We start from the raw sequence: 19,043 nt of genomic DNA, 5'->3' as shown, positions 1-19,043 counted from the left end.
ACTCTAGTAGATAATTCCTTGGTTCTAGTTTGCAAGGTGCTAGGGAGGCATGGATTAAACTTGATACCTTCATGTGTTTCTATCATCTAGGATCTGGATAGGGATGGTGGGAAGGTGTAACGGCATCCACCATCACCAAATAGGGTTGCACAACACCCACGTCTAGGTTTCAGGGTGTCTAATGTTTGTTTCAGGGTAAGAAACATGTGTTTAATGAACACAAGGTAGAAGAAAAAAACATCCCCATCACTGCCGCTGAAGGGGAAAGGATGAAAAAAAAATGACCTACGCAGGACTCGAACCTGCAATCTCTTGATCCGTAGTCAAGCGCCTTACCATTGGGCCAGCAGGCCATTGATATATGATACAGCTCATTTTGTAAATATAAACCAAGAGATAAGTATCATGATGGTGAGTTGAGGCCATCAAAGACAAGACTGTCACCCCGGACTATACTGCATCTGGATGGTTGCCTGTTTCGACTTAGTAGCCCCACACCGTCTTGCCAATTCAACTTAAGCTTCATCTTGCCAAGACCTGCATACTCTCAGGCAAGCCATTTAGATGATTTCTCCCAGGGAGACCATCGTGGCCCATCGAAGTACATTACCGATCCTATGATAATACCATCCACAAAGGTCCGTCTCATATCATGAATAAGCTGCATATACTCACTGAAGCTTTCGTCCACACTTTAGACACTGTCCTCGAATATCCCAACTCACATGAAGACCAACTGCATTCTCACACCATGCTGCAAGCACACGTCCACTTTACTGGAGACCCAGCGACCCAATCGATCTTCATCTGGGCCCTATACAAGCATTGCGAATAAGCTGATCACCGCATATAGTACGTGTGCGGCGAGTGCGTAAAAGGCTGTGGGATTGGTGGGATTACTCTGATTGCTCTTTTACCGTCGGTTGAGAAGATACGGTATGATGGGCGGGGATTTTGGTGGGTGAGTTTGGTGTTGGGATTGGTGGGGAGCCAACATTCGAGAGCGGAGTCCATTTGTGAAGGTGGCTGGTGGAGAGGGAACAGGTGATTGTGATTGGGGGTTCTGTATAGTATAATTCTTAACATTATTGGTCTAACATCTAGATATGCCATATCTAATCAGTCTATCAAGTCAACACCATCGCTATGCTAAAGATCAAAAAATCATGTCATCCGCGGCTGGAATTTGGGGTTCGTGCGGATCCGCTCCCCATACTTGAGCAGGAAGAATGCGCTCGGCGCAAAAGCAAGCGCAATAAACCCGAGCAGGCTGTTCCCCCACCCCAGTCCCAGCGCATCATACAAAGGCTCAGCCGCCAGCGGAATCGTAGCCCCAAAGATACACCGCAGAGCCAGCTCTGCAGACACCGCGCTGGCGGCGTACAGTGTGTACGAGTCAATGAGATAGACCTGGGTGACCAGGTGGACATAGTAAATGCCCGCCCCAACGAAAAAGGTCCCGGTGATGGGAACAATCCAGTGCACCCGGTATTCGGCGGCCCAGCCGTACCAAAATAGACCGATCGGGACGAGAGCGCATCCCAGCACCAACGGGGGCAGACGGTGCTCCGGCTTCATTGATCCGTGGAGTCTTTCCTGCTTCTTGAGATAGCGGTCCGAGTAGTATCCCACGGTGATCTGTCCGAAGCAGAAACCAAGACCCAGCCCCAGGTAGCCAAGGCCGGCTTGGCCCGGGGTAAAGCCGTAGACGTTTTCGAAGACGCTCGTAAAGGTCGTGAATAAAATGTACATGTAGCTGTAGGTGACAGAGCTGTAGAGAGAAACAATCAAGACAATTGGCGACAGACAGAGGAATTTGATGGGGCGACTGAGCGAGACCCAGATGATCTGGCCCAGAGTCTTGTCGGTGTCGTATTTGGTGCGGTAGTAACGTCCGGTCTTCTTCTGCAGTCGCTTTGCCTTGCGCTGAAGAAGGGTTGGGGCATAGGTCTCGCGGAGAAAGATCAACGAAGTAACCGCGATGACTCCGCCCTGGTTTTATCAGTAATTGTCTGACAGAAGGCAAAGCCGTCAACTTACCAGAATGGCTTCAAGCCAGATGGTCCATCGCCATCCGACATTCTGGACGATGAAGCCTCCAAAGATGGGGCCTGTGACCATTCCCTAGGTGATGTCAGAAGTGATAGTTGAAAGGAAATAGAGCTGACTTACCATCAAGGGTCCGACGGTCCAGATTGTCATCGCGGTTCCTCTCTTTTCCATGGGCATCATATCCGCAACGAACCCGCCGCCGACAGTCACTGGAACGGAACTAGCTATTCCCATGACAAAGCGGGAGCCGATGAGCATGCCCGTGTTCACACTGGCCGCGCAGACCACCGCTGCCACGGCAAAAAGAAAATTGGCGATGTGGGTCATAGGAAGCCTCCCGCTGATCTCAGTGAGGGGAGTCAAGACCAGGGGCCCAATGGCAGACCCCATCACGTAGATGGAAATCATGAGAGACGATATGGATGAGTTGTGAATATTGAATTCTTTCAACACGTCTGGGACGCCAGGAGCAAAGACAGTGGATACCATAGAACTGTGACTGTCAGCCAAGTTCCACACGCACGATCTCATCGCTATGTCAGACTTACACGTTGAAGCTGCTTAGGGAGATCAATCCGATGGTGATCCATTTCTGGAGACTGGACCAGTTCATGGGGTTCTTAGGATCGTTGGGTCCATCCCAGTGGACGAGGCTGTCATCCTTGTCAAGAGAGTCACCCGATTCGAGTGCACTATCTTGCAAGGTGATTTCGCCTTCTTCAACATGAACGACCTCTTTCTCCACAGAGACCGTGACAGCACTCTCCAGGCTGGTTTCCTGGCTCAGGGCAGCGGAGTAATCGACATCTCCCGGTGGTTCCGCAGGCATATTAGATATTGGTCACACGAGAAGAGAAAGTAACTAGAAAAGCAACTGGAATAGCAGACAGTGGCAGATGATTCTGACATGATTCCGACAGACCATCGGCGCAATAAGTAACTTGACAGGTGTGCTGGGAAGATGGCGAAACCAAGCAACGAAGTAGATCGTTGGAGGCAACGCGCGTCCATACAGAAGATGAGTGTGGCATGCTGGCCCTTGCTGTCGAACCGTGGATCTTCCCTAGCTCCCTTCTTTAAGTTTTGGTTTCCTGTCGCAAAACTCGTCCCGGTTGGGTCGGAGGGTGGATACGATAGGAACGATCTAGCAGGGGCAGGGGTAACCACTGATGACGGTCATGGTTCCTTGCTTGATCATCTCGCCTCTATTACTTGTCAACGGTTGCCCCTATCAGCTGGAAATTTCGCCATGTTCCAGAGAAACTAGTTCCTGGGTAGCGCCTCCATTTCCCCACAAGATCCACGCGCTCCGAGCACAGACCCATCCCCTTGTGCTCATTCATTGATGATCGTATTTTCTGTAGGCGTCAAGGATGGAGTCAGGAGAGGTGTATGTTGCGAGCGCTCCCAGGCAACCCTTGTTGACGTGGCTTGAATCCCAAAATAGATGAAGCCAACTGCATTGGACGCCACATGTTGTGATCAACCCAGCCATCTTTCGATTCCGGATAGTATCCACTGGTGGAGGCCTCAAAGCATGGGTCGCTGATTATCTAACCCGATCAAACTTTTTAGATATACAGCCACCCTGGTGAGTCAGGTGGAGAACTGATTGGCCGCGATTCTTCTACTGCTTCAAGTTGTTGTATCTTGAATAGTGACCCAAGGTCTCTAACTAGCTCGCGGCGCGTTGAAACACTCGTCAGCGGCCGACGTGTTGTGCCATACTCGGGGGCATGACCCTGGCAGGTTTGGGACCAAAAAATGTAGATCAACCGTCCGGATTGGCAGTCATAGCTCTGATCCAGAAATGCTTGGTTAGGGGACGAGTGAATGGGCGACTCCTGATGATCCGGTACTATTGGACGGAAAGCGGGAGATCTCCCGGTTGGGCCAGCGGCTGCCGCCTTGGACCCGATTGTTTGCAAATGATCTGCCATCTGTAGAACGTGTCTGCTCGGCATTCCTCCCCAGTCCGACCACTCACCCATCGTCGCACCGGAAATCTCTCGGTACGGCAAGTCGAACGCGTGAGAGGGATCTTCAGGTCCACCCCAGCCAATATATGGACCGAATTTGCAGACGGAGCTGCAACCAAATAGAGCTTCTCGGGAAGCTTAATCCCTTGGCCGAGGTCAAGCGGGTAGAGTCGATCGGATTTCTGTCGCCCCGATGGCAAGATTCTGGCCCGCTGGAATTGAGGTCTGGACAGGATGCTGTCTAATCGATTGGTGACAGTGGGCTGGATTATTGCCTCCGGTGGGTTCGAGCCGCGGGCTAAGAAGCTTATCCAGGGTCGAGAACTCGAGATACCAAATTTGAGGGTTGTTCCACTATGATGCGTCGACTTGCTGCAGAGATGCCCAGCTAACAACTGCCACTCGGTATCTGTCAAATTGTGAAATTCCGCCTTCCCAGCTGGTAAAGATCCGTCCTGCGATTGACAGGCGATCTCATGCGCATCCCGCCGCCACTTGCAGAGGGGACCGTGGAGGTCAGTAGGGGATTGGAGGGTGGCGAGGTCGTGGCCTCTTTCGCGGAGCGTCTCGTGGGCATCTGCGTGGCGTGGAGGGGTTGTCAACTACCGAGATAGCATGCCGACGGGATTCCTGGCTCACGAGAGGACATTGTCACACCCTTGTTGAAGCTGTGGTGTTTTGAGTGAGAAAATTCAATGAGAACGGGAGGTCTGCCCGGCTGATGAAACTTGACTGCACGAGAACCTCGTGACTTCTTTCCCGGGGGCTCTTCCCCAGGGCTCGGGGCAGCCAACATCAAACCTCCAATGCTTTAAGTTGGAACTGCTTGCGCGTCTTCCAGTGTCTACTCCGGAGATTAGATTTCCGACCCCTTGTTGCAGATACAGCTTGAGCTCATATAAAGTTGCGCGCGATCGTCAGCGTTGTCACTCGCCTGCCTTCATGCAAGAGACTGAATAATGAGCCGTGGGTTGTTTCAACTGAAAGCTTAGCCTGTAAACCGTTTCAGAGGACCATTCCTTGGATCAGCGTGGAGAATATAGCCGCCTGGAGATCTGCTTGCGCGGCTGTGCTGATGCTGCGGTGTTTTATATATACCTCGACTTCCGAGTCCACCCGAGATCGCCTCTACTACTATTTGCACCACCTCAGTGCTTTCTTTTTTCAAATCGAGACTCAACCAGTCAAGCGATTCTCAATTTGATCATCATGGGTACCGTTCGCTTTTGTCAGCGTTAAGTCGGTCACTGAGCGCTCGACTAATTCGCGAGCTATTACGTCGGCTGAGCTACTAACATCAGCGCCATGTCGGTATGCTTGATCAAGTTTGAGGGAAACTCTCATAGGGGGCTAGCCCCTGACGAGGAGTTTATTACCAGAAGATGAGGTTCTTCATTAGACAATGATACTATCATTGTCAAAAGTAGGTCTGGTTCGGATTTGGAATGGCGCATCTGGAAGCTGGGTTGGCAGGGTATGTCAGTGTGCTTTCCTCTACGACACTATTACTGATGCATCCAGTCAGTCATCAACCTGAGTCCAAATCCTAGCCTATGGTGAAACGGGAAAAAACACCACCGCCATGCCAAGAGTCACATTCTATGCGAAGATGTTGTCATCGTCTCGTCTATCCAAGCTAGACCCGACGCCCAAGATCCCATAATGCTGGTCTGTCTATGCACGAAGAACAGTCATCCATGGTGAGCAGGCGCGGAACACCATTAGCCACCTTGGGCCGCGTATACTGTCGCTTCAATCCTGGTAGAGATTCTTGATACTCTACATCATCATGAGCGGGCTGCCCACGAGGCCGGCAGAGTTGTCATCGTCAAAGAGACGCAAGAATCAAACATGCTTCTATAAATTGATCAAATTCGTTCCGCCTCCTCCTCTTCTTCTTTCTCTCCGACAACTGACCACGATATCCAACATGTATCCATTCCCAACTCCTCTCCCATCACCACCTCCCACACCACCACTACCTCCTCAACCACTACCAAACCCACAAATACTACCACCACTCCCACCTCCTACACCACCGCCCCAACCACAACCACAGCCTCAGCTTCAGCCGCCACCTAATCCTTCAAATCCACCCAATCCACCTAATCCTCCAAATTCGCTAAACCCTCCGAATCCACCAAACCCTCCTCCAAACTCTCCAAATCCACCTAATCCAAATCCTCCACCACCTCCCACTCAAACCTCCACCCCCACCCCCACAACTCTACTCACCACCAAAATCGTCATTGCAACCGCGGTTCAGGGACTCCACCTGATTCCTATCGTACTCGAGCCACAAGAAGAGGCCCAGAGCCAGACTCAGAGTACCGAGGAATCCGAGCCCAGCAACAGCAACAGCAACAGCAACAGCAACAGCAACAGCAACAGCAACAGCAACTCCGGTGATTAATCCTCTCTATGGCACGGGTTGAAGAACCTGGAAAGTACTCCGTGAGGGGAATGGCGGTGGATGAGTTAAGGGCTTATGGAGCAGATGGCTTGGTTGTTGGATGCGACATGCATGCAGCTGGTCGATGTAGAGGGTTAGAAGGGTTGTTGGAGATGTTATTGAGGTGTTGGTGAGGTGGAGTTCGAAGAGATTCGAAGGAGATTCGAAGGAGAGTTAGGGTTTTGGTCTGGGATGAATTTGCGGCTGATTGCTTGGTGCATAGTGTTGGTACATGGTGTGTGCATGTTGCTATTGCTCGGGATCATCTTAGCGAGGACCTGGATTCGTCGGCATATACTGTTCAATGGGCCTTGATGGCGTTGAGTCTGGGAGGGTCTCCCAGAGAGTACATTTTGGTACAGGGTTCAATGGATATTAATTTCATACAAAAGGGATAGAAAGTTCCAAGATCATACCCAAAGATGACTAATAGCTCAACCAATCTATAACTAACTATATCTTTCATATATCCCCCTATCTAAGTCTAATTCTCAAACTCCAACCCCGACTCCTTCCTCACAGCCCCATACACGGCCGCAATATCCCCCTTAACACCCCTCTCCTCCTTAACCTTCCCCAAATACCCATCCGTAACCTCCACACTCCTCAACCTCACCCCCACCTCCCCCGCCAAACTCGCCGCATGTCTCAAATCCTTCCTCGCCAAATCCACCGCAAACAACGGCTCCTCCCGCTGATAATAATCCCCCGACACCATCCGATCCGCATACAACGCAAACGGGCCCGGGAAAAAACTATGCAAGAACTGTCGATACACCTCCACCCCTAATCCGGTTTTCTCGGCCGTGACTAATCCCTCTGCGACTGTCTCGACGGTGTTGAGGATGAATGTGTTGCCGAGGATTTTTAAGGTGGTTGCTCGGCCTACGTCCTCCCCGGCCATGGAGATCGTCGATTTGGCTGTGACGCCGTCTAGGAATGGCTTGATCCGGTCGATGGATGTCGCGTCCCCGGCTGGTACGACGACCAGTTGGCCTGCGATGGCGGCCGCCGGGGCGCCGAAGACGGGACACGCGATGAAGGAGGCGCCGTGGGCGGCAAGCGTGGTGTGGATTTTCCGGGATGTGTCGGGGTGGACGGTGGAACAGTCGACGATGATTTTGGAGGCGAGGGAGGTGGGGGGGAGTCGGGAGATGATGGATTCGAGGGCCGCGTCGTCGCCGACGCAGATGAAGATGATGGTTGCGGAATCGGTGGCGTCGGTGAGGGAGGTGCTTACGGTGGCTTTGTTGGGGGGGAGGGTCGAGGCGAAGGTGCTGGCTTTGCTGGAGGTGCGGTTGTAGAGGGTGATCGGGTGCGTTTGGGGACCTTTGGTGGCGATGTTTTGCGCCATGGCCTATATAGAGGTTAGGTGGGGGGTGGTGAGGGGAGGGAGAGGGGTACGTACGCGGCCGATGTTGCCGAGGCCGATCCAGGTGATGCGTTCGGAGGCCATTGTGGTGGTGGTAGTTATTGGTTTAGTTGTGAGAGAAAGGAAATTGGATGGAAGGGTGACAGTGAAAAGGAATTGGTGTTGGAGAGCAGAGGTGACGGGAGTTATATATGAGCAGGGGGAAACCGGATGGGATGCGGGGAGATGGTTCAATTCTTAGCCGACAGCCCGGTTTCTTGATTGGATCGGATGGAGTCAAGCTCTACATCGTACCCTAGTACTAGTGTCTCACTGTCTACTGTCTACTGTCTACTGTCTAAAGCTCGGTCTTTCCGTCGTCCGAACTCGCGCTCGCTGCTCGCGAAACTTCAACGCCGAAGACCGGATGCCCCGCCGCGACGCTAAACTAATGACAATGCAAGCTTATCGGCATGATTCAACCACATGGTCCACTTCACAATCATGTACTGTTACATTTTCTGCTCTGCGCAATAATTAATCTATTCTCGAGGGCGAAAACGAGTCGGAGGAGCCTCCCACGGCTGGTTCAACACCTCGAGGATCTTCTCGTACGCAATCACCCGTCCATCCTTCAGAGGCAACTGAGCAGCGACATGCTGGGCCCGCCCGTGGAATCCACTGAGCTCGTCACTGACTAGCACGCGCAGCAGCGCCTCAACTAGATCCTCTCCACTCACGCCCGGCGCGGTCTGGCGACTGCCCCAGACGCCGAGGCCGAGATACTCCACCCGCGCTGCGAAGTCGTACGTATCGAACCAGATCGGAAGAACGACCTGTGGGACACCCGCCCTGTGGTCTTGTTAGCAAAGATTGAGTACAGATATATTCTAGTAGGACTGACCGGACAGCCTCGTGGTAGGCATTGGCTCCCCCATGGTGCACCACACAAGTGATATGGCCGCTCATCAGCAGAGACATGGGCTCGAAGGCAAACCAGTCCTCAATCCGCACACGTTGGTCGAGCATATGAAGCTGTAGAATCTCGACGAGGTTCGGACTGACGGTCACCTCTTCGTCGCGCTGCAGCTTCCACAGGACCTGCAGGTTGGGCTTTGCGTCGAGCAATTTGCACACGGCCCTGCCGAACACGATCTGCTGCTTCTCATCGTAGTGGAACCGGGTACCCATGTTGATTAACATGGTAGGACGCTGCGAGAGCCAATGGGCGATTTCGGGATCCTCCTCCCCGATGGGACGATGAGGGGGGATGATAGGTCCGCAGAGAGTGACATTATCGGGAACTGTCAGCGGAAAGTCGGTCTCCAGGTGAGCAGGGCTGAGAATCGTGGTGTTGATTGTCTTGCCGTGCTGCAAATATGGGATAGGGGTCGGTCCTTGGATTCCCCAGGCGTGACGGGCGTTCTCCACGTCCTGCAGTCTTTCTGAGTTCTTAACCGCCCCTTGGAGACGAATACCCAGGTACACGTTGCGCAATTTATCCCGGCACGTCAGCGGGTATTCAAACCCCGAACCGAGCCTGTTCGATTAGTGAACAGGTTTGCTCTCAAGAGAAGAAAGGGGGAATATGTGGGACTACCCACATCGGATACTGCAACAGACTCGCCAGCCCCGGCTGAATCACCTGCTCCGTGGCCGGATTAGACCCCAACAATACATATCTCCAACGCAAATTACGACAAACATCCACAGCCGGAACCAAAGACGGATCAACCACCACCAAAACCGGCGCCAGCGCCTGAACGACCCCAACAATCGCATCATAAATATCCACATATTCAACCCCCATCCACGGAAGCAACCCCGGCACCAAAACACTCTGATACATCTTCAAAGCCGTACACAGCCCAATCCGATGAACCTCCCACCCATCACCTACCCAGCCATCTCGAACCTGAACTTCTCTCAGCGACGGCCCCGGAATCACCTCCAATACGGCCGTGTGACGACCCGCTCCAGACGACAAAACATGATAATTCAGTTCCGCGATCTGCTTCTTCAGCGGCCTAAACGACCCAACGTGGATTTGATACGACGAATGCATCAGAAACTCATGAGCCACGGCGAGGAGCACACTCGCTTTTCCTCGCTCGCTATTCGTCAAAAACAAAACGCAGGGTTTAGGACCCGATGATGAAGACGTTAGGGATGCGCGTCGGGAAGACATATTGACTAGAAGCGTAGGAACCAACAAACCGCTGAGCTTGATAGACTATCATCAGAAAGCAGATAAAAACGGCTTTAAATCCCCCTCCCCCTACCCGCCCCCAAAGCCAGAGCCAGGAACAGAGCGTAGGTTAAGTGAAAGCAGCCCCTAGAAAACAGTGAATCCCGTCTCATTGCCGGGAGACGCCTTCCAGGATATACTGTGAAATTTATTCACCCATCCTTCAATCGGAACCGTCCTATATCAGTAATAAGCCTCATCTGGATAATATTAGTAGCCTGGTTTTGTGTCCTGGTGGGTGAGGAATACGTATCCATGAGATTGAAGCCATTAAGTTCGAAATGAGGGATGTTTGGGAGGAGTACTGGTAGTGAATGGGCAGAATGAGGGGTTATAGTTGGGTATATTTTGCTGAAGTGGAGGGTATGGGAAGGGTGTTGCCGAGGGGGGTTCCTGACTTAGAGGGAGGAGTGCCGATGATGGGAATGGTAGTAAGTTTATTGCTAGTTCTATTTTGACTCCTAGGTTTGGTTTTCAAGAATTAGATACTATGGGGTTGATTTTACTCTTTGTGCGGATTCTGTTTACAAAGTGGCAGATGTATTGGTGAAATGTAGGATTGAATTCAGTGCTGTATTCACACCTGTCTATATCATTAACATTACTCTAGCTCTATTTTAGCCCTTAGGGTGGATGTAATAAATGCAACGCCAGATATGCATGGACATGGAACAGAAAGATGGATTTCAACAACGTTCGTTGTTGGTGAGATCCAAGCCATGAGGGTAACCACGCTTGGTTGGTGTAGTGCAAGTGGTCTGCTCTGGTGTACCATTCACCATGATACGCAAATCGTTACTAGGTACCTGTGTAGGTAACCGCCAGTATTCAATGACCCTATTGCTCCCGGCCAGTGTGAGCCTGTGACCCAGTGTGTGCACCGCACCACTCTATAATGTCCACCCGATGCGTCATCTCACATTAACCGAGTTCTTCCTAGGGCGACCGCTGATGGTAGAATTGCAGGTATTCACTCGGTCAATATCATACGGATTCTCCTCGTAGGTCACCGTACGAGTGACAGAATGGCCGGTCTTCTTGGAAGCATGCGACATTCGCCGCTCAGCTGCACCCCCTGAAGGCACTGTCGAAAGACTCTCGTCGTCACTATCGTCGTCGGGTACAGTGGCATGATTCCCCTTCTCGACGTCGGGTTTCCCCGGCGGCGGAGCCTGGCTTTGCTGCTGTAGTTTGAGGACAAATGCCTCAGCCTGCGCGGCATAGACGCAGCGCTTGCGGATGCGAGCACCGTAGATGTAAAAGATGATCGGGAACGGGACACATGCAAGCGACAGGAACGCCGGGATGGAAGAAGCCCAGTGAATGCCGAGGTTGTTGAACATATATGTCGTAAACAATGGGAATGCGAACCCGAATAGGGACCGGAGCGCAGAGTTTGCGGCCAGGACGGACGCCGAATAGATCGTGTACGCATCTATGAGGTAGTTGAACACAGTCAGGAACACCAAGACCAGGCCAAACCCGAAGGGCGCACCTGCAGCCACAGAAGCGATCCAGGGGAGGGATGGGTAGTTGGTCCAGGCAAACCAGAACAGACCAATGGGCAAGGTAATCCCTCCCACGATACACAGGGGCAGGCGGGCCTCCGGGGGCAGACGACCGTGGATTTGGCACTTCTTAGAATAATTCAAGTTATTGGGAATCGTCAAGGCAACGGCCAGCAACATCCCGACCATGATTCCCAAAAACGCCAGGCCTCCGATACCCTCACTCCAGCCGCGGCCTTCCTGATAGACGATCGGGTAAGCTGCGAATAGCATATAGAGTGTTCCGTAGATGATGGACATGTAGATGCAGAGCAGAAGCACAATAGGCTCGAAGAAGAGCAGAAGCCACGGTCGTGATAGGGCGATCTTCAAGGATCCACGCAAAGACACCTTGCCTTTATCTATATCCAGCTTGCTGCGGTACACCTGGCCGCTTAATTCGGACAGCTTCTCGGCTCGTTGGCGCAAGAGCACCGGGGCATACGTCTCTGGGAGGAGGAAGCAAAGGCACAACCACATGACACCTGACATGGCGGCCATGAATCCCTCTACCCAGCGCCAGCCGGCGCCGGCACCCAGGAATCCTCCAATAATTGGGCCGATGGTAGGTCCGCAGAGCGGCGCCGCAGCGAAGAAACTGATGGCAATACCACGTTTGGCGGCGGGGAACATGTCTGCGATTGTGCCTCCTGCATTTCCAAATGGCGACGATCCAAAGAAACCAGCCAGGAAGCGAAAGATGACCAATGTTTGAATGTTCTGGGCGCCGGCAGCGCCTGCATTGAATGCCGTGAAGACTGCATATGTTCCCATAAAGATGTTACGGCGTCCGAATACCTCACTCATGGGAGCCCACAGCAGTGGGCCAAATGCGAAGCCTAGAACGAACAAGGAGATACCCAATATCGCAACCTCTTCCTTGCATTGGAAATGTTCGACAACCTGACTCATACCACCGGAGTATACGGACGATACCAAGGCCGTGGTAAGGGTGACGAAGGCGACTAAAGCGGTGTACAGCCATTTTGAAAGCACTCCAAAGTTCATAGGGTTTCGAGGATCATTGGGAATCCAGGTGACGACATAGGGCGATTCTTCTGTCCCCGACCCTTCGTAGGGGAAATCAACGATCTCCGGCGTGACAATCTTCTGGTCGAAAACTAGGCGCCAAAAAGGGATCTTCGAGGGCCGCGGAGCGTCGCCATTGGCGACTGTGGCTGCCGTGCCCATGGTGCCCGTTAATTAAGGTTCAGCGCAACGGCTATCTTGGAAAAAAGGGCTAGGCAACGTGGGAAGTGACACATTAAGAGTCGCCTCAACCTCCGCCAACAAGTCTCCGATAAGGAAAATAGATGAGTAGCAATATAAAGCGACTCACAATCTGACATGAAAGCCAACCGGAACGACTTTTCCGATTCAAATTTCAATTTCTCATCCGGCTACTCGGCAATCTAGTGGCAGCCGGCTCAGCGAATCAGGTCCCCGGGATGTCTTTGGGAGCCGAGGTTGCTTCAGATTTTTTGCTCTTATCTCCTTGCGGTTCCAGACGGTGCTACCCAGGCCACCAGATCTAGCACAGGCCGCCAGGCGTTGCGCGTCTCTGATTGTAGCCCAATGCACTCCATACGCTTAAGGCTGGTAGGCTGTGCAAAGCTTAAAGGGCCAACCAGGGTGCACTCCTTACCAGCATCCGTGTCGCGCTGCAATTGATCTTAGAATTGGCCGGAGTCGTCTTGCTCCTGCGGCTCCTGCATGCCGATGTCTTTTTTGTGCTGCCTGATGGCCCCCTGTTCTGAGATGGACAATTTCCGACATTGATCTTAGACGCGAATCGCGTTGCCACGGAGATATCGTCGGCATGGGCGGGAAACAATAGGTGACCTTCGAGCTTATCAGACCCCTATAGTTCAGCTTCTGCGATGAACGCAAAACAAGGCGATCTGTCCAGCTCCTGACTAGGCAGCACTCATCGCAGGCTGTGAAATGACGATGTCCAAATCAATATGGTCGATAACGACCGAAATTATCAAAGAGTGAGCCCCGTTATTAGCCACCGGAGGAATAGCACGATGCTGCAGTGAGACATGTATAATAGCTCCCTTTATGCCTTGCTGGCAGCTGTCTGCATCTGCAGCTTCAGATTTTAGTATGAATGTGAAGCTCTGTTCCAGGCAGTGTTTCCCCCAAGCTTTTCCGTATATCACTCATGCTGAATTTCATCCCACGAGGACAAGGTGTGAAAGTGGGGGTGGTAATCATCTTGATGGATGTTGGGCTTGCCGATGACTTCCAACTGCAATGGGATATCTGTAGCTTCACATCTTGTCGGTTAGTGACAGTTGAGTGCTTGCAGGGAAGGATAACGCAATCTCGCCATTTGTTGGCAAATCAGCCAGGTCACACGCAACCCAATGCTAGAAGAATGAAAGCATCGAAGAGATTCTGTCTCAATGAAAGATTGTCCATAGGAAACAAGATGGATGATGCTAGCGGGCAGTTGAACTTGGATGATGATCAAGAGACATGCATACCAACAGTCATCTCATGAATTGTTCATTGCAGGCTGACAGCAGATGGAAGCTGTCTGCTTTCGGGGAACTACCAAGAAATGTGGAGACTGGAGAACACGGAGTGGAATGCCGTGGGCCGAGATCTACACGCACATGACCTGGCTCATTGAAAAGCTGGTAGACAAATGTCCTTGCTGTTCCTATGAATGCTTATCTTGAAAAAACGCTATCGACAAAAAAGGTAGACACATCCAGTTCATATATATGAGTGTATCACTGATATCTCCTATGGGCTATCCAAGGTTCGGGGTGAGAACTACAGCTTTGTAGTAATTCCGTTGTTCCTCCTGGGATTTCTCCAAAGTCAATAGTAACCGAACGGAGCGTATATGCAGTTCTGGTCACTTGTCAGCATGCATACGCAGCAATGGCAGGGGCCGTACCTTCAATATCCAATTCATAGCTCGTGAATTGTTCGTCGTCGCGATGGACGAGAAGTGGAAGTTGCTGGTTCAAAAAGCTCTTCCCCCTGACTCGTACTTTGATCCCGACACTCTTGCTTTGGTCAACCCACAGCATTTGCGAGTGCCCCGCACCTTCGGATATATATTCTCGGAAACGCTTTTCTTCATCCCGCAGCCAATCCCGAAACACTCTGATCACTCCGTCCTCGACTGTATGTGCGCTCAAGAGTAGATTTGTTCCTGGCATCACTTTCACTATATTCACAAGCACGCATAGCTGAGAGAAATCCTCAAAGCTCTCTAGATTGATAGGGCGCGTGACGACCAAGTTATCCCCTTCGGAACCTTGCCCATCGTCTATCAAAGTCAGGTCCCAACTCCTCCACCGACTGATAACAGGCGTGACATACCTGTTACAGGAACGAGCCTGGTTCCACTAGACCTCTCTTCTACTGTCACTTCAGGGCGAAATCGAGAATATACCGAGCTCAGTCTCCCAAGTTGCTGCGCGGTATTGGTATTATCATAAAGAGAACCATTCCCTTGGTAGCTACTCAAGTCGTCTGTGCCAAGATATGTACAGAAAACGTGAGGTTCAATTAATTTAGAGCTCGGGTGAAAACATTCTAGGATGAGCTTGTACTCTTGCAATGGGGCGCCGACGAGCAGGCGGTAATGCAGAATCCGCAGGATCAGGGCGTGGAAGCGGTGGGAAACCGTGGCCCAAGGAATGAGAGAGCGCGTCGAGAAGGAGGAGAGAATCTGAACGAGAACCTAAAACGACATACATACATTAGCACGCCATCACCCAGGCATTGGAGATCGCATTATCGCACTTCATTCGGGAGCGAGTAGAGATGGAGCTTTGGATGGCTGACGTCCATGTTCTGATCAACTGCGGGGGATATGTGCGAATCTCATATCTTCGCTCAAGCGAACGAACAAAGCAGCAACAGCAGTTCCAGTGGAGCCCAACCTTGGGTAATGTGACGTGAGAGTCAGATGATGCCAGCGATGTTCCCCGGGGAAGTGGAGGTCGGTGATAACGGGCGATAAGGCTAGCCAGTTGCCCCTCGATTCCCCTGACGTCAAACGAACCGGGCCGAGAAAGGCGGGCAGGTGACTTTCTGACTCGGGTAGCCGCGGGGAGAGGAGCCATTTCGGTCCACAGCGCGCTGGTTAGTCACGGTGGAGCTGCCTTGCTGCGACATATCAGCCGGCCGATTTAGCAGACATGCCATGCAGGGACTCCAGGTTGATTCCATTCATTCATCGGTACAGAAATGGACTGTTCCGAATACCAGGTCCCATATGGATTGGTTCCTGTGAAACTACCAAGGTTAAAAGGAGATTGGAGCCCGTCAGGCACCGTGATGGATGGTATTTAGAAGGGCTCAGGGCCTTGAAATTACCCGAGCAGCCGACCGGATGACTGCATTTTACCCCGTGCTGTCGGTGCCGAATCGCCATAATTTCCGGAGACCCCGCGACTTAGCCCCGCCATCAGCCAACTTTTCTCCGTCGCTCATTTTTCTCTGATTCTTTCTTTTCTCTCTTCTCTTGCTTCAGCAAGCATCACTCAATTGATAGACTTTCTACTTGTTTGCGACAATGGTTGAAAGCGTTCTTGACGATATCTCTCACCGGAGATTCAATCCTCTTCGAGGATCTTATATCTTGGTCTCCCCGCACCGGACCAAGCGCCCCTGGCAGTAAGTCCGTCTGCATTCTTTGGATGACTTGGCCGCTCCATGTCCAACTGAGTGGAGGCATAGGTCTACCGAAGGAGGACAGTTAATTAATGCGCGATTAGAGGACAGCAGGAGAGCCCCTCCAAAACTACGTTGCCATCCTACGACCCGGCTTGCTACCTATGCCCTGGAAACAAGCGCGCGCAGGGTGACAGCAACCCAAAGTATGAAAAGACATTTGTGTTTGTGAACGACTACAGCGCGGTCAAAGAGGAACAAGCGCCTTATACCGCCGATGGCGGCGAGGGTATGGTTCGCTCATCAAACCAAGGTCTAGGGAATACTACTAATGCCGATCACCAGACCTCGAATCGTTCTTTCTCAAGGCAGAGCCGGTGACCGGTAAATGCTATGTGCTCACCTTCTCTGCGGCCCACAATCTCACCCTGGCCGATCTGTCGCCGGCCGAAATCGTGCCTGTCATTGACGCTTGGACTGAGCTCTACACAGCTCACCTGTCCCCGAAGTCGCCTTTGGCTGCCGTCGCATCCGCGACCACCCTGCCTCCGAACTCTCCCACTGTTAGCTTGACTAAGCCCAAGGAACAATATCGCTACATGCAGATCTTCGAGAACAAGGGTGCCGCCATGGGATGCTCGAACCCTCACCCTCACGGTCAGGTCTGGACCACTAGCTCTCTGCCCGAGGAACCGGCAATGGAACTCGAGCAGCTCAAGAAATACCGTCAGGAGAACGGAGGCAAGCACATGTTGGAGGCCTACGCTTCTCTTGAGAGCCGGAAACAGGAGCGCGTGGTATTTGAGAACGATGCGTTCTTGGTCGTCTGTCCCTGGTGGGCTGTCTGGCCGTTCGAGACCATGGTTGTCAGCAAGACACACAAGCGTGCCTTGGTCGACTTGAACGGCAGCGAGAAGGAGCAGCTGGCGGAAGCCATCGCAGAGGCCACCAGACGATATGACAATCTGTTTGAGACTCATTTCCCGTACAGCATGGGCATTCACCAGGCGCCGCTTGACGGAACTGAGGAGGAAATTGAGTCATCGTACCTGCACCTGCACTTCTATCCCCCGCTATTGCGCAGCGCTACCGTGCGTAAATTCTTGGTCGGGTAAGTAGATTCTTGAATACCTGCGGTGAAGTCTTACTGATGATTTGTAGCTATGAAATGATGGGCGAGCCCCAGCGTGATATTACCCCCGAGCAAGCCGCCGCGAGGCTGCGGGGCTGTGGTGGAGAGCTTTATAGAAAGAAGATGGATGCTTAGGAGGACTTGATGATCTGGATTGTATGTTGTATACCTATCTGTTCTTCTGATAGCGAATGATGCTTGTATCGAAACACTCCGACCGGTAGGATCCACTTCGATCGGTAAGTAGGACGAGGTGTTTAACTTTCATATGATGTACTTATGTCGAAGCGAGAGAGTAACCAATTATCATACCTAATACTCGCTTGACAGTCAGACCCCTTCTTCGTATCACGTTCATAGCATTCATGAGGTAGACAACCGCGCAGCAATATGTTCATATCATCTACTCCCTTGTAGTTTCAGCCACCTAATTCACCCTGTTGATTAGCATAATTGACTCAAATATTGCTGATCCAGCCTGTATTTATTTCAATTATACAGTAGCGCTCCCCAACAACTGTCATGACTCTACATTAGCCGGACCATCACACCGCCAGTGATCTTCGAGGTTTCTTCTGCAAGGCTAAGCTTTTCTTGTCTCACATCCTTCTCATACCTGGCTCTTCGGATATTGTCTCCGACAATTCCAAGAATCACCTTATCTTGCATCATCTACACGTGGTATCAGCCTGGAAAGAATGTGATCAATGGCTTGAGATCAGAACAAGCACATTGTGTCGTCGATACACCAATATCACCATGACACTCGTGGGGGGTCAACCCTTAGCATTCTGATTATTATATTATAATTTGATTATAAGTGAGCTACTCATAGCTCATTTTGGTTCCTGATTATATAAGATAGACAAAGAAAAGGCTCTTGAACACAAATGAAGGTTGTCATCTGCACCTAGAGAGCCAGATATCCCTCCCTTTGTGTCAACATCCAAGTCAACGTGGACGAAGCCACAATCAGAGGACTGACGAAGCGTCCCTTGAGCTGCGCACTACCAAAGCCCAGCCACTCGCCCACAAAGTGCACCAAAGCGAGACCAAAGGTCCAGATGGCGAGATCGTAGACAGCCGGGTTGGTGATGTTGTAGGCGGCGTACATGCGGACTACGGAGGAAAGGAAGGTCCACGTGCCGAAAGTCCGAGAGGAGAGAGGGTTGGTGGGCGGGCGACCATCAGCGGACTTTGCGTTGTAAAGATCAGCAGCATAGGATTCTGATCGATAGGCCTGGATGCTGTTTGCTGCTGAGATGACGGAGACCTAGCCAAGGAACAGATTAGCACATGTCTGGGGTATGGATGTAAACAATGGGTTGATCGTACCAGGACGAGCCATTTGGGCAGCAAGCCCTCAAAGGGCGGCAGATAGGAGAGAAGAGTGTCCATGGCTATACGGAGTATCTTGGTGATGGAAGGACCAGCTGAAGAGGAAGGGAATGAAGGCGCGTCAATTGGTTGGGAAGACTGATAATTGGGATGAGATAATTGCTTGTTTGGGGGGCCGAGGTCTGCCGCTGGGGTCTTGGCACCGCCAAACCCCAACCATTCTTATGCCCGGCATCGCCGCCTTCTCCGGATTTTCTCTGTCAGCTCCGTCAGCTCCTCCATCACCATTGACACGGCTTG

At 51.8% G+C, this 19,043-nt stretch overlaps 7 protein-coding genes and 1 non-coding gene across 8 annotated transcripts; 2 read left to right on the top strand and 6 right to left on the bottom strand.

The window, feature by feature from the left end:
* Window positions 1-281: 281 nt before the first annotated feature.
* BO80DRAFT_t210 lies at window positions 282-353 on the bottom strand. Its single transcript has one exon. It is a non-coding gene; the product is annotated as a tRNA-Arg (tRNA).
* An 811-nt stretch (window positions 354-1,164) lies between these two features.
* Window positions 1,165-2,881, bottom strand: BO80DRAFT_359702 (MFS transporter; the record flags this gene model as incomplete). The annotated part of the gene is made up of 4 exons (XM_025715939.1): window positions 1,165-1,992; window positions 2,041-2,124; window positions 2,173-2,545; window positions 2,601-2,881. The coding sequence occupies 4 exons, from the start codon at window positions 2,879-2,881 to the stop codon at window positions 1,165-1,167; spliced, it is 1,566 nt and encodes a 521-aa protein (XP_025573553.1).
* Window positions 2,882-5,621: 2,740 nt separating this feature from the next.
* BO80DRAFT_141649 (uncharacterized protein) lies at window positions 5,622-6,522 on the top strand. The gene has a single exon (XM_025713693.1). It carries the CDS (start codon window positions 5,821-5,823, stop codon window positions 6,442-6,444), a length of 624 nt encoding a protein of 207 aa, XP_025573552.1. The 5' UTR covers window positions 5,622-5,820; the 3' UTR covers window positions 6,445-6,522.
* Window positions 6,523-6,880: 358 nt separating this feature from the next.
* On the bottom strand, window positions 6,881-9,998 carry BO80DRAFT_385983 (uncharacterized protein). The gene is made up of 5 exons (XM_025717005.1): window positions 9,502-9,998; window positions 8,739-9,374; window positions 8,397-8,686; window positions 7,892-8,091; window positions 6,881-7,840 (listed from the first exon to the last, which is right to left on the bottom strand). The coding sequence occupies exons 1-5, from the start codon at window positions 9,897-9,899 to the stop codon at window positions 6,968-6,970; spliced, it is 2,397 nt and encodes a 798-aa protein (XP_025573551.1). The 5' UTR covers window positions 9,900-9,998; the 3' UTR covers window positions 6,881-6,967.
* A 630-nt stretch (window positions 9,999-10,628) lies between these two features.
* On the bottom strand, window positions 10,629-13,308 carry BO80DRAFT_141459 (MFS transporter). Its single transcript, XM_025713692.1, has one exon. The coding sequence runs from the start codon at window positions 12,818-12,820 to the stop codon at window positions 10,994-10,996; it is 1,827 nt and encodes a 608-aa protein (XP_025573550.1). The 5' UTR covers window positions 12,821-13,308; the 3' UTR covers window positions 10,629-10,993.
* A 957-nt stretch (window positions 13,309-14,265) lies between these two features.
* On the bottom strand, window positions 14,266-15,605 carry BO80DRAFT_426759 (F-box protein). Its single transcript, XM_025719849.1, has 4 exons — window positions 15,401-15,605; window positions 14,975-15,338; window positions 14,544-14,921; window positions 14,266-14,497 (listed from the first exon to the last, which is right to left on the bottom strand). The coding sequence occupies exons 1-4, from the start codon at window positions 15,446-15,448 to the stop codon at window positions 14,394-14,396; spliced, it is 894 nt and encodes a 297-aa protein (XP_025573549.1). The 5' UTR covers window positions 15,449-15,605; the 3' UTR covers window positions 14,266-14,393.
* Window positions 15,606-15,840: 235 nt separating this feature from the next.
* On the top strand, window positions 15,841-17,777 carry BO80DRAFT_426758 (UDP-glucose:hexose-1-phosphate uridylyltransferase). The gene is made up of 4 exons (XM_025719848.1): window positions 15,841-16,276; window positions 16,378-16,562; window positions 16,619-17,384; window positions 17,435-17,777. Exons 1-4 carry the CDS (start codon window positions 16,176-16,178, stop codon window positions 17,538-17,540), a joined length of 1,158 nt encoding a protein of 385 aa, XP_025573548.1. The 5' UTR covers window positions 15,841-16,175; the 3' UTR covers window positions 17,541-17,777.
* A 398-nt stretch (window positions 17,778-18,175) lies between these two features.
* Window positions 18,176-18,883, bottom strand: BO80DRAFT_495033 (Erg28 family protein). Its single transcript, XM_025723922.1, has 2 exons — window positions 18,741-18,883; window positions 18,176-18,678 (listed from the first exon to the last, which is right to left on the bottom strand). The coding sequence occupies exons 1-2, from the start codon at window positions 18,801-18,803 to the stop codon at window positions 18,316-18,318; spliced, it is 426 nt and encodes a 141-aa protein (XP_025573547.1). The 5' UTR covers window positions 18,804-18,883; the 3' UTR covers window positions 18,176-18,315.
* Between the last annotated feature and the right edge of the window lie 160 nt (window positions 18,884-19,043).

Source organism: Aspergillus ibericus (assembly GCF_003184845.1).
Source record: "Aspergillus ibericus CBS 121593 unplaced genomic scaffold BO80scaffold_30, whole genome shotgun sequence".
Lineage (NCBI taxonomy): Eukaryota > Fungi > Ascomycota > Eurotiomycetes > Eurotiales > Aspergillaceae > Aspergillus > Aspergillus ibericus.
The sequence above is the reverse complement of the archived record's forward strand: the minus strand, read 5'-3'. Positions and strand labels throughout refer to the sequence as shown.